This window comes from Apium graveolens, chromosome 5, assembly GCF_009905375.1.
Source record: "Apium graveolens cultivar Ventura chromosome 5, ASM990537v1, whole genome shotgun sequence".
Lineage (NCBI taxonomy): Eukaryota > Viridiplantae > Streptophyta > Magnoliopsida > Apiales > Apiaceae > Apium > Apium graveolens.
Window position 1 is genome coordinate 57,224,360 of NC_133651.1, and position 13,298 is coordinate 57,237,657.

The window sequence follows — 13,298 nt, forward strand, 5'->3', positions numbered from 1 at the left end:
CAGGAGTGCCTGTGTCTCAGTTAAGGTATTCTCAGATTATTGGGAGCTTGCAGTATCTTGCTAACTGTACTAGACCAGATATATACAAGCTGTCCAAACAGAACTCATTGGGATACTCTTGATAGAGTACTTAGATATCTAAAAGGCACAATGTACCTTAGTTTATACTACAGGAGATTTCCTGGTGTGCTTGAAGGGTACAGTGATGCAAGTTGGATAGCTAAGAAGTCTGGTTCCAATGGAGTGACTGGATACGTGTTCACCTTGGCTGGTGGAGCAATATCCTGGAAGTCAAGCAGACAGACTATTGTTACTCGGTCTACTTTTGAGGCTGAGTTGTGTGCGCTTGATGCCACAGGGACGGAGGCTGAATGGTTACACAGACTTATGTCTGCAATACCTGTAGTAAGCAGACTGCTTCCTGCTATTGCTATTCACTGTGATAGTCGAACAACTATCGACAAGATTAGCAGTAAAAAGCATAATGCTAAAACTAAGAGACACATCCAAGTTAGACTCAAGTCTATAAGGGGTTTAGTGACTGATAGGATCATAGCTATAGAGTTCATAGGAACTCAGAATAATATAGCTGATCCTCTTACTAAAGGACTGGAACCTGCAGTGGTCCTTAAGTCAAGGTTGGGGATGGGACTGTCAACCCATCATAATTCATCAACAGTGGGAACCCAATACACATGAGAGGAGATCCCTCGAAGTGTATTCAATGGGTAATAACAAGCTGTAAGGATGAGTTGGTAGTACCTTTGCTACATAGATGATACTATAGTATCTGAGTCTATCCCCTGTAAACCTAGAAGGTACTGACACTGCCAGAAAAGCAAGAGTGTTAAAACTCTGAATGGGATCAAGTCATTTGACGAGATAGAGGCAGTATATCTCTGGAGATGCCCAGCTAAGCGAATGTAATTGTGTGGTCGCAATTAGAGGATAGGGTTAATCCTTGAAGCATTCGACGAACAGGATCGAGACATGACCATTAATGTCTCAAAGCCGTAGATTGGCACCATAACCTTTGACTTGTCGTCGTCTATGGAATATGGTTATACTAAACGGATTAAGATTCAAGGTGAAACATTCCATCTGAGTCCGATAGCCATTGAAGTAGAGGAATTAGGAGGGTTCAAACCCGGAAGGGTACCGACTCTGAAAAACAAGTCATGATGGGAAATTGATCGCATTTCTGTATGGATTTGTGGGGGATTGTTAGAAAATTAGGATTTTAAAGCTTAATTTAATTATGTTCTTGATGTTAATCCTAAAATCTAATGATTGAAAATTGTTCAATGATATTTGAACTTAAATTTTCATGTATGGTTTTAAGAATTTTCTTAATGAAATCCATATGAAATGAGAGTTGAAAGTAGCTTGGAAAAGCTTGGAAAATTTTTTGAGAATGTTTGTCCCACATTGAAATAAATAAAGGGGGTTGTGTGCTTTATATGGTATTACCCACATGAGTAGTATACAACTACTAAGGTGTGTGATGGTCCATTGTGTTATTATGTGCTTCACGCGCACACACACGCGCCGCCGCCACGCCACGCACCGCACCGGACCGGGTCGGGTCGAAGGGCGATTTGGACGAATGTCTCGGCGTCTCGCGTACGCGAGGCGACCTGGGCGAGGATTTTATTTATTTGAGAATTAATTTTAATTCGAATTTATTTATCAGTGATTGGATTATTATAAATTGTTGGGCTTAGTCTAAATACCTTGAACCTGGACAAATAATTTAATCTGATCTGTAACTGATGAATAAAATCAGAACTTCACTTAAGTTCTGATATCAGATCAGAAATTGACTTAAGTTCTGATAATAATGTGGGTGTTAATGTGAAAAGCTGTTACAAGTAATTTAAATTCAAAATCTGATCAGTTTTGATTTTTTATTAATGAAGCAGTTTAATTCAGACATTAAGTGTGTGGACAGTTTCATTTTCTCCTCTCCTATAAATAGAGGTTAAAGTGAATGTATTATACACACTACATTCTCTTCTCTTCTCTTCAACCTCTCTGCATTTCTCTCCCAAAAGTCCTGAAGTGCTGATATTTTCCGGCGACTGAGGTGCTGGTCGAAGTGGAGCTTTTGTTGCTGCTGTTAACATAAACTCCGAGCTGTTTTATCCTGGTGGAGATATTGTGCGCATCCCAAACGCAGCAGGTAGGGGCAATATTCTCTTCAAGAGCAGCCAGGACTTCGAGCAAGGCCTGGTGACTCAGCTGTGATCATTTTTCTTGGCATTTTGTATCTGTGAACCTTTATTTCAGTCGCTGTTAAAAGCTATGGTTTCGGGTACATCTTTCTTTCTCTCTTCGTTATTTCAGTTACTGATTTTGTTTACCTGCATGTTTTGTTTTGTTAACTGTGGTCTTGGCCTATACTTGCTAAATTCTTTATACACTTGCTTCTATGTTGCTATATTTGTTAGTGAGATTTAGAACAGTATTTGAATTTTCTCCTGTAACAAAAACAACACTAATATTTTATTCTTAGAAAATTATAGAAATATTTTTAATCGTTAATGTTGGAGATTGTTAACACTGTCCTAGGAAGATAAAGACACGGCTAGAGTCTAAACCACGACAACTGATAAATGTTCGAACTTGTTGTTTATTCGTATGTAGGTTAGAACTAGAACGCATTTACAATTTACACATAGTTGAATGAATGCTACGCTACGCACATCATTGTTTAAAAAAAAAATCACAATAGTGCAAGCAGAAGTACGATCACTTCTCCTCTTATATATAGCACATTGAGTCACAATGCTTAACACACATAAACATCCATAGCATATCATTCTGATCAATCAAGAATTATGACATCTCATTTAGCAATTTCAGTAGCATTTGTTTACTCACTACTACTATTACTAGCCGCAAATTGTGATGCTGGTGGCATTTCGATATACTGGGGTCAAAACGGCCAAGAAGGAACCTTGGCAGAGACTTGTGCCTCTGGGAACTACAAATATGTTAACTTGGCTTTTCTTACTACCTTCGGAAATGGCCAAACGCCTCAATTGAATCTTGCTGGCCATTGTGATCCTTACAGCAATGGCTGCACTACACTGAGCTCCGACATTAAGTCGTGTCAAGCACAAGGAATTAAAGTGATACTTTCTATAGGTGGAGCTTCTGGGAGTTACTCTCTTGTATCTGCTGCAGATGCGAGAGATGTCGCAACTTATATATGGAACAATTATCTAGGTGGGCAATCAGCTTCACGGCCTCTTGGCAATGCTGTTTTAGATGGTGTTGATTTTGATATCGAAGGAGGATCAAGCGAACACTATGATGACCTTGCTAGATACCTTTCTGCATATAGTAAGCGCGGAAAAAAAGTCTACCTAACTGCAGCTCCTCAGTGTCCTTATCCTGATGCATGGGTTGGAGGTGCCCTTAAGACTGGTCTTTTCGACTATGTTTGGGTACAATTCTACAACAATCCTCCTTGTCAGTACTCTTCCAGTGCTGCTACTAATCTCGAAGACTCGTGGAAGCAATGGACTACTGATATTCCGGCTACAAAGATCTTTCTTGGACTACCAGCAGCTCCTGATGCAGCTGGAAGTGGTTTCATCCCCGTAAATGATCTTACTTCTCAAGTGCTTCCAGCGATCAAAGGGTCATCAAAGTATGGCGGAGTCATGCTCTGGTCCAAGTTCTATGATGATCAAAGTGGATATAGCGCTTCCATCAAGAATCATGTCTAATTGTTCTAAACTTAATTTTCTCAGCATGATGCATATGGTGTGTGTTGGTAGTTGAGAGAACACTGTGTATTTGTGTCAATATTGATGTTTACGTGTTCGCAGAGTATTTAATTTGAATGGCTAAACCCTTTTAATATCCATGTCTTTGTTCTGTTTTACTGACTAAAATACTAAACCATGTCTTTATTGAACATATTTTGGCATAGATATTGTAGATCTATACCGAACACCGCAGTTGTGAATTGTATTATAAGTATGACACCATGGAATAAGGCATGAATTAGTAGAAGGTAATAACAGCTGAAAAACTGCACGATGAGCCATCAGAACATTACTCGATAAACAATGACAAGATGATTAGTTTGAAATTAAGAAGTTTCCTTTACAGAAGTTAATGGCTCGAAAGAAGTTGCATCATATAGGACTTTAGAGTTTAGATGCTCTTGGCACTTCATTTCCATAGTTATTGCATAGTAGAACTGTAGAGGCGAGCCACAGTAACTGCTGCATTTTCATGTTCCTATTTAGCAAAAATCAAGAACAGACAGAAAAATGCCATAGCAAATATAAAGTCCCCGCCAACTAACACATCCATGAAATAAAATCACGAGAAGTATGGCCTCAAATAGAACGATAAGCGCTCATTTTGAAAAAAGAGTCAAGCCATCAACACAAGTCAGGTGCAACATTCCTGCTACATCCTCGATAATTTTCTTAAATTAGACAACACGTATATGCAATTACATGTTTAATTCTTGAAAAACAAATTAGTTTTAAAAATAAAACTATCAGATATAAAGCAGGTTGAATAGTTACAGGCACAAAAAATATCCCTGGGGAAGTAAAAGATTACTAAAGTTATTCGCAAAGCACTCATTTATCTATTTATTTTTAATTGAACACGCATGTATCCACTTTTTAAGAAATCTTGGTTTAGTTTCTCGCAAAGAGGGCAAACAAGATGTATCCATTGACAGAGCTACATAAGCGCTAGTAGAATTTATAACCCCCGGAACCCCTCAATATTTCCAAACTGTCCGGCTGCGCCATTCATTAGTTAACTGTTAACCAGTCATGAAAATGCATGATGCATTGCCTGTTTTAAGCTTCCTTTGCTGACACTATTTAGTTCAATAATTTCAAATGATTCACGTGGATGAGGATATATGTGTGTATTTTTAGAAATATGACGATTTTCTTCTAACCGTTGATATGATCGATCCTTATCCACAATTCTTTGCATCCATACTATTGTTTCAGTATAAATAAGGGAGACTAGCAAAACTTGACTCTAGGGCCCCCTACACTCAACTAATAGATATATATCAATGGTATAGGACGTGATATTGAAGTAGATATAACCCGTGTCGTAAAAAGTACAAATCGGACCTAAATGGAGAGGTGATCTTCTAGCGCCTAAGCGTTAAACCGGCCGCTTATTCGGCATTAAACAGATTATATCTATCTATTTTTTATATTTTTTTCCAATTATTCATAATTAGTACATATTTTTCATTAATAAGAAAATTATAATAAAATTATTAAAATATGTTGACGACAATGCTCGAATCTTGATTTTTTAGTAATAGTTTAGAAAATTAATTCCATAATCATCATTTGTAAAATTTGAGCTTTTTTATTTGTTTTATTTATTTATTTTTAATTCACCGGCTTAATCCCGTTTAATCCGTTTTTGACCCGCTTAATCCGGTTTTGACTCGCTTAAACTCCACTAAACATTTAAAAACCCGATTTTACTTTAATCGAGGCGTTTACATCCCGCTTCCACTTAATCAGACCTCTAAATCCTCGCTTAATACGCATTTTACAACAGTGCATAGGTAATTGTACATACATATTAGGGCGTAATTTTGACTAGGGTCTCTCGAAAATATCATGCATAAAAACAGAAATGTGGTAGTGATCATATGAAAGAACTGATAAATGACTAGAACAAGTGAATCGCTAGAAAGTTTGGTAGCACTTGGTAGATTGCAGAATTGAGCTCATTGGTTAGGTCCATTTTGTTTGCCTCAAGAACCTTCTAAGTCGCACATTAACTAATCGTATTCCGACATGTCACTACTACCGATTACTGAATTTCACAACAATAAAGAGAGAGAAAAAGAATTGACCACAGCACGTTCGTTGGAGAGAATGTAGAAACTTGGTCAGGCCCGGCAACTTGGGCTGGCCAACTCTCTCCAGATGTTTTACTTTTTTATTTCTTAATTACATTTTCTCTTTCTTTTATTATCAACTTACCTCTTCATTTATGTATACTATGATTAAAATGGATAAAAAATGCCTACAAAAATCTTGGACTTAGGCTTTATATTGGAAAGAATTGTCCAACTTATTTAAAAAGACCCACAATTAATTAGATGGCACACAAAATTCACTTTTTGACAGGGACTTGGACTCTTGCATTGCACCTGCTCTTAGCCATATTCAATAAAAATTTGCAGTGGGAAAACTCAGACGCCAAATTTGAATTTTATTTACCAGAAAGAGAACAATGTAATAATGCATCCGTGCAGGGTGTCAGGCTGACCCAGGCTGACTGCGTTGATAAAATATATTACTCCCTCTATTCCATTAAATTCTATACATTATTTTTTGGCACGTTTTTCAATATTTCTTTAAAATATAATTCCATAATATTTTTTTTAAAATTCTTTTTTCTGAATAAAAGTTTTATTTTTGAACTTTTATTTAAAAAAAATTAAAAAAACATTACAAAACTATACATTTTAGAAGTCTCGAAATGCGTGCAAACAGTGAACGTATATAATTCGTTGAGACGGAGCGAGTACCAGTTTTCAGTTTCAACAAGTAAATTTATTCATTTATGACCCTACCCTTTCAATTACAGTCTACATACCTTTTAGTTCAAGTTTCCGGACTGCCCATGTTTTTTGTTTTCTCTCTCTATTCTCTTTCTTGTATTTTACAATCTTCTTTTTATCACTTTTATTGTTTTATTTAATAAGTTAATTTTAACTCATTTTTTTTATTTATAAATTAACTAATTTAAAATTTTATTAAAATAAAATTAAAATTAAATTAAAACATGATATATTAGAATAAATGCGTGCATACATATTTAAAAACTACATTACATAAATATTAAAAAAATACATCACACAAACATTAAAAATAAAATACATTACAAGAAAAATAAAATACATAACAAAACAAATTAAAATATAAATAATTAATAGATATCAAATACTAATGACTATATTTAGGGCATCGTGAACTGCGTCTTGTATGTCCTTGTTGTCCGCATTTTCCACACAGTATTATCTTTCGAGGGTTGTCCATTTCAGTACGAATACGTGAGCTTTGACCCCTCTGTCCCCGCTTATTTTTTTTCTTCTTTGTGGTTTCATCAGCAATAAGAACCCCGTACATCTCCCAATTATTTGCTACTGGAAATGTCCAATATGCCTGATTAGAGATTGGGTTAAATTCGTACTTCCACATTTCACAAAGCGTTGATAGATTATGATATGGTTCAATGTAGGGCTTCCAATCTAGGTTGCAAGTCAAACAACCTGCCACAATATGTGAACATGGAAAATGATATCGGCTCCATTTTTTACAGTAGCAAAAACTTCTACAGAGATCCACATTGTGTTTGTTACCACCTTTCCAAGATCCATTCTTGGTTCTGTATTGTGCATTAATGATTTCGAAGACACCCCTTTGTTCATTGTAGGGAATAACCCTATGCGCCGATACTTTTTTCTCGACAGTTTCAAATAACTCCCTTAATTTTTTGCAATAAATTTGACCATTTTAAAGATCATCTAAAGTTTGGGTTCTTCTCTGGGCAACTAACTTCACATATCGATAATATATGTACTCCACCATTGCTGTGACTGGTAGAAATCGAGCAGAACGTAAAAGACCATTAAAACTCTCAATCATGTTTGTTGTTGCTTGGCCATAACGATTACCTTCATCATGAGACATAGTCCACATTTCCAGTGGAATCTTTCGCAATCATCTTTCTGCATCGGGATTAGGCTCCCTAATTTGCGCCATTGCTGTCTCAAATTTTCGTAACTGAGATGTATTACCAGCCGCCCAACACAACATCTTCAAATGTGAACCTGGAAAAGTTGAACAGAAATTGCTACGTACGCAATCATCCTAGATGTGAGTTGCTTGTGATCTCGTTGAAGTGTCCTCAAAATACAGTTATGTTCAGCGGGTAGTTTAGTGATTACAAAAAAACCAGATCACTTTGATTTCATAACTTGAATTCTCCATGCACAATCTTCCACAATACATTTTGCCCCATACCGTGTTGTATCACTCTTTATAACATGATAATCCTTAGAATTTTTTATGTGATTTGCTTTAACAGCACTTATTGCAGTTTGCTTATCTCCAAAATTTTGACCTTCAAATAAATCGTTATCAAGTGGATTAACATTTGAACAATTACCTGATGAGACGTTAATTTCTTCAGTTGTAAATCATGGGGCAGTTGGAATATGTTCATTATCATTATCGGTACTGTGATCTGAATCATCTTGCTCGTCATTGTCTATTTTATCGCCTTCAGATACATCCGTTTCTGACTCATGTTGATAGTCTTGCTCATCATCAGCACCACTTAAATTATATATAGCATTTGATCTTGCTATTTTATTGAGAAGAAAAGAATTCATCTGTAAAAAAAATATTAGTGATTAGCACATGAAATTCATAATAATAGAATTGTGAAAAAACTAATCTTATGAGTTTGTTTGATTTTTCAAACACGGCGAAAGTTATTTATAGAATGAATTCATACAAGTAATAATAATTTGAAGTGACAACGCACTGAAAAGCTGAAAATAATTTATTTAAAAAGTTGACATTGATGTCACACTGAAAAGTTTGAAAAACAACACACTGAGAACTTTGAGTTAACAACTCACTGAAAAAGTTGGATTTGATAATACATTGTAAATTGAATTTTAAGTTAAGAAAGTCCACTTCAAAAGTTGGATTTGACAATTCAGGGCAAATGGTTGTAATAAATGTAATAAAGATAATTTAAAATTAAAAAAATTCATATATAATATTTTGAATTATATATTGAAAGGAAAAAATTATTAAAATAATTTTAAAATTATTTATATGATCATTGTTCTTTGATTATTTAATTTAAAATCTATTTTTTATTAGTAAAATATTCAGTTAACAATTATTCAAATATTAAGTGAGTTTTAAATATAAAATTATTACTTAAAATAATATTGTAATTTAATAGACATAATTTAAAAGATAAAAATAATATAAAATAAAAAGAATTAAAATTATAAATACACGCACGTCCATCTAAGTTAGAGTAAAAGTGGTGAAGGAATGAAGTGAGGTGGAGGAGAGGAGAGAGAACAAGAAAATATGGGTAGTTTGAGAAAGTGAATCAAAACATGGGTAGTCTGGCAAAAAGAACCGTAAACATGGGCAAAACAGGACTGGATTCAAAGTTGGATGACCTTTTTCTGGGACACTGAAATTTACCTAATTAGTCATGGACTCATGGCTGACAAATCCAATCTTTCTACTTAAAACATATAACAGCGGGTGGAGAGGAAGCAGCAATTAGCTATATATAGAGAGAACGAAGTATAACATAATAATTTGTGTTAAAATGGTGAAAAATGTAGCCATAGTTGGGGCTGGCATAAGTGGTCTTCTGGCTTGCAAGTATACTCTGTCAAAAGGTTTCTGTCCTATCGTCTTTGAGTCACGAAGCAGCATCGGTGGAGTTTGGATTAGTACTCTTGAGACCACCAAGCTCCAAACTCCTAAACCCTTTTACCAGTTCACAGATTTTGCCTGGCCATCTTCTGTCGTCGAAGACTTTCCTACCGGACAGCAAGTCTATGACTACGTGCACTCTTATGCTACGCATTTTGACTTGCTAAAGTATATCAGGTTCAACTCCAAGGTTGAGAGTCTCAACTATGAAGGCTCATCTGATGAAGAGATGCAAGCATGGTCCCTATGGGGTGGCACAGGTGAGCCTTTTAGCTCTGAAGCCAAGTGGAACCTCTCCGTGCAGGATACTCAAACCCTTTCAACCCAGGTATCGCTTGCGTACATATTAATACAAGCATAGTAACTTAGCAATCTCTGCCATGGAGAATCTAAACTTAGCTTTCTGATTTTTTCTTCTTACGTTAGCTTATATTAACCATTTTTTCATTCTTTGGTTCTTTTCTCCAAAACCTAACTGTTGAAGATTGTATAAAATTTTAAGTACTTAGACAACTAGCATGATCACCTGGTTTTACTAACAAGGGAATAATTATACTTAACGAGGGATTTGAACTCTTGTATAACTTGACCATCTGTATGGTTGAAAACAATCAAAAATGTAATTAATGGAATTGCAGTTTCTAAAGAAAATATAGATAATTTTCAACTCTATGCGTTCAACTGCAGGTTCATCAAGTCGATTTTGTAATACTCTGTGTTGGAAGGTTTAGTGATGTGCCAAACATACCTGAATTTCCTCATAACATGGGACCCGAACAATTTTATGGTAAAGTTATACACTCTATGGAGTATGCTGAAATGGATAATGAAACTGCAGTTAAACTCGTCAAGGGGAAGAAAGTCACTGTTGTCGGGCTCCAGAAATCTGCACTGGACATTGCCATGGAGTGCTCATCAGCAAATGGTGAGAAATTGATACAAGATTCATTTAACAAAAATAACTATTCTGTTTCTCTTGTCATGAGAACATGCATCAAAATATTTAGTTATCTAATGTTATTGGTAATTTTGCAGGAACATCTCATCCATGTACAGTGGTTTACAGAACGGAACATTGGAACATTCCTGACTACCTTCCCTGGGGAGTTCCCCTAGCTTACCTATACCTTAATCGCTTCTCGGAGCTTTTAGTTCATAAGCCCGGTGAAGGTTTTCTACTTGCTCTTCTTGCAACCATGCTTTCACCACTGGTAAATACATAACGTCTACAATATTACTAAAAAAGTCCTAATTTTTAATGATAAACTTTTTAATTAATTGATTCTTGTTTGAGATGCAGAGATGGGGGATCTCAAAATTTGTGGAAAGCTACGTAAAATGGAAGCTCCAACTGGAGAAGTTTGGCATGGTTCCAAAACATAGTTTCCTAAGAGAAATGAACTCTTGCTTGATCTCAACTGTGCCTGAGGATTTCTACAATAGAGTGGAAGGGGGAAGCATAAACTTAAAAAAAGCACAAAGTTTTTCTTTTAACAAGGAAGGAGTTTTGTTAGAGAATGACAAAGTTGAACTAGTGAAGACAGATTTGGTGATACTGGCTACTGGATTCAAGGGTGTTGATAAGCTCAAAGATATCTTCCTATCCCCAACATTCGGAACTCACATTAGTGGTAGACCTGAGAATGCAGTTCCACTCTATAGGTCAGTGTTTAGTCATGCATGCATATCTCAAGTAGAAGCAGAGGAACTTGTTTAAACTGATATGCACACAAACCGGGACAAAGTATACATTTTTTATTTTTGCATAGTCCGCTATAATGTATGGCATATCATATCCGCTATACATCACGTTCGACTATATACTTCAATAAAATTTCATGCATCATGCTAACAATCTGCACTTCAATTTTCCTTTAAGGGAATGTATTCACCCACGAGTTCCACAAGTAGCAATTATTGGATTCTCAGAGAGCATTTCAAATCTGTTCACGTCGGAATTGAGGTGTCAATGGCTAGCAGAGCTTCTGGATGGGAGGTTCAGGTTACCAAACATTTCAGAAATGGAGAAAGACATAGCAAAATGGGATGAGTACATGAAAGAGTATTCTGGTAAAAAATACTACAGGAGATCATGCATTGGTGCCTTGCACATATGGTACAATGACCAATTGTGCAAGGACATGGGTAGGAATCCTAAGAGGAAACATGGGGTCATTGCTGAACTATTCCAGCCATATGGCCCTTTGGACTATTGATGAGAAGCCGAAGTGAAGTATTTTTATATATGTTATGTATTTGGTTTATTATATGTTCTTTAGTTTAGCTAGTAAAAAATAATTTGTTTGTGTTTTATATGGGGCTAGTTTTTTTATTAGCAGATAATTATGTTATGAGCTCTATTGGTGCGGGGCTGTAATCCATTAGGCTATATGAAGAGGAGAAGAAAGGTGGACTGCACTGCATTTCCGACCAGGCTTTTATGACATCGAGAGCCTCTAAAGCTTAACATTCAGTAATAGTGTTTGTATTCAAATATTTGTCAGCCTCCCTTTTGAGATAAGTCTTTGTCCGTCAGTTGCATTCAATGGGTTTCAAGCCACCTCATAAAATTCGGAAATCGAATTTACTCGGTTACCTTTCCAAAATTTAAATAATCGGTCGATTTTCTTGGTACCCGTTTTTAATATCCAAGTACTCACTTAAATCCGAAACTATGACTCCCGAGTACTCTTTTGAGTTAACCGATTTTTAAAACACTGGTTTCAAGATAGTTTGAACATTGTTTGAAATATACAACAAAAAATTTCTTTTGAGCAAAATGGAGCATGAAACTTAGAACAAAATTTTTAAAGATAATGAATCCTTTAACATGTTATGAATCTCTTATAAGTTTCGTTAGATGGAATGATTTAGAATAGAGAAGAAAGAGTTTAATATATGGAATGATTTGGAATAGGGAGCAGCAGAGACAAAGTTCTTGAGAGTCTGGTGAAAAATGTGGCTTACGAGACTGGTATATTTATGTAGTAGACTTGCTAATGTAGTAGATCTCATATTGATTAACTACATGAGATCAATCCTTTTTTTTAATTAATGCGGTTAGAAACTTGGAACATATGATATAATTGCGATCTTACTTTAAGGTGTTGAGTAAGACCAGAACTAGATCTTAATTCTTATATTATATATCCTAACAAAGGCATCCAAAATGGATGAGATACTGTAGTACAAACAAATCCATTGCATTAATATTACGAAATGAAACACCAATATTAAATATTACATTAATATATGTTATGTGGTGCAGAACATAGAAGGATAAATATGGATGAAGTACATGTATGTAATGCATTACGCACACAAGCAAGACAGCATACAATACAAGGACTAGATTAATCTGATTACAACATGAAACTTCTTAACATTTATTCTTAATAGAATCGGTTTTCACGTTCTGAAATCTGCACATGTAATCCATTTGGAAACATCAAGCCTGGCTTTCGAATTATTTCCCCTCCTTTTGCCGCTTTCCACTTGAACCATTGACTTGAATTATTATACATAGCAAAATAAAATTGACTTTTGAATTTGTACTTTGTTTAATCCAACTAGCTTTTTTTTATAAATCAAAACAACGAAATGGGATGGGCCTGTATTTGGTGACCAAGTAATGAAGATAAAATGCCAGTTGCAACTTTGCGAAATCAGCGCCCCCACAAAGCCTCACACCTAGAGCAGGCCACTTGTGCGGGTTCGAACCGCTCACTCGGAACCGATTCGTACGAAAATCGTAATTATTCGGCTCAAAGCGGGCCGGTTCTCAACCCGCACAGC

The 13,298-nt window shown here is 35.7% G+C and overlaps 3 protein-coding genes across 3 annotated transcripts; 2 read left to right on the forward strand and 1 right to left on the reverse strand.

Moving 5' to 3' along the window:
• Positions 1-2,693: 2,693 nt before the first annotated feature.
• On the forward strand, positions 2,694-3,871 carry LOC141661345 (hevamine-A-like). The gene has a single exon (XM_074468330.1). The coding sequence runs from the start codon at positions 2,841-2,843 to the stop codon at positions 3,735-3,737; it is 897 nt and encodes a 298-aa protein (XP_074324431.1). The 5' UTR covers positions 2,694-2,840; the 3' UTR covers positions 3,738-3,871.
• A 3,100-nt stretch (positions 3,872-6,971) lies between these two features.
• Positions 6,972-7,718, reverse strand: LOC141660090 (uncharacterized). Its single transcript, XM_074467053.1, has 2 exons — positions 7,609-7,718; positions 6,972-7,512 (listed from the first exon to the last, which is right to left on the reverse strand). The coding sequence occupies exons 1-2, from the start codon at positions 7,716-7,718 to the stop codon at positions 6,972-6,974; spliced, it is 651 nt and encodes a 216-aa protein (XP_074323154.1).
• A 1,386-nt stretch (positions 7,719-9,104) lies between these two features.
• On the forward strand, positions 9,105-11,999 carry LOC141724060 (putative flavin-containing monooxygenase 1). The gene is made up of 5 exons (XM_074526050.1): positions 9,105-9,831; positions 10,191-10,428; positions 10,539-10,714; positions 10,804-11,165; positions 11,383-11,999. Exons 1-5 carry the CDS (start codon positions 9,394-9,396, stop codon positions 11,717-11,719), a joined length of 1,551 nt encoding a protein of 516 aa, XP_074382151.1. The 5' UTR covers positions 9,105-9,393; the 3' UTR covers positions 11,720-11,999.
• Positions 12,000-13,298: the final 1,299 nt, after the last annotated feature.

Coding starts and splice junctions, on each gene's coding strand:
- LOC141661345 (XM_074468330.1), top strand. CDS start 2,841: ATGACATCTCATTTAGCAATTTCAGTAGCATTTGTTTACTCACTACTA.
- LOC141660090 (XM_074467053.1), bottom strand. CDS start 7,718: ATGTCTCATGATGAAGGTAATCGTTATGGCCAAGCAACAACAAACATG. Junction 7,513..7,608: donor CCAGTCACAGCAATGGTGGA/GTACATATATTA, acceptor CAAAAAATTAAG/GGAGTTATTTGAAACTGTCG.
- LOC141724060 (XM_074526050.1), top strand. CDS start 9,394: ATGGTGAAAAATGTAGCCATAGTTGGGGCTGGCATAAGTGGTCTTCTG. Junction 10,715..10,803: donor CAACCATGCTTTCACCACTG/GTAAATACATAA, acceptor TTTGAGATGCAG/AGATGGGGGATCTCAAAATT. Junction 11,166..11,382: donor AATGCAGTTCCACTCTATAG/GTCAGTGTTTAG, acceptor TTTTCCTTTAAG/GGAATGTATTCACCCACGAG.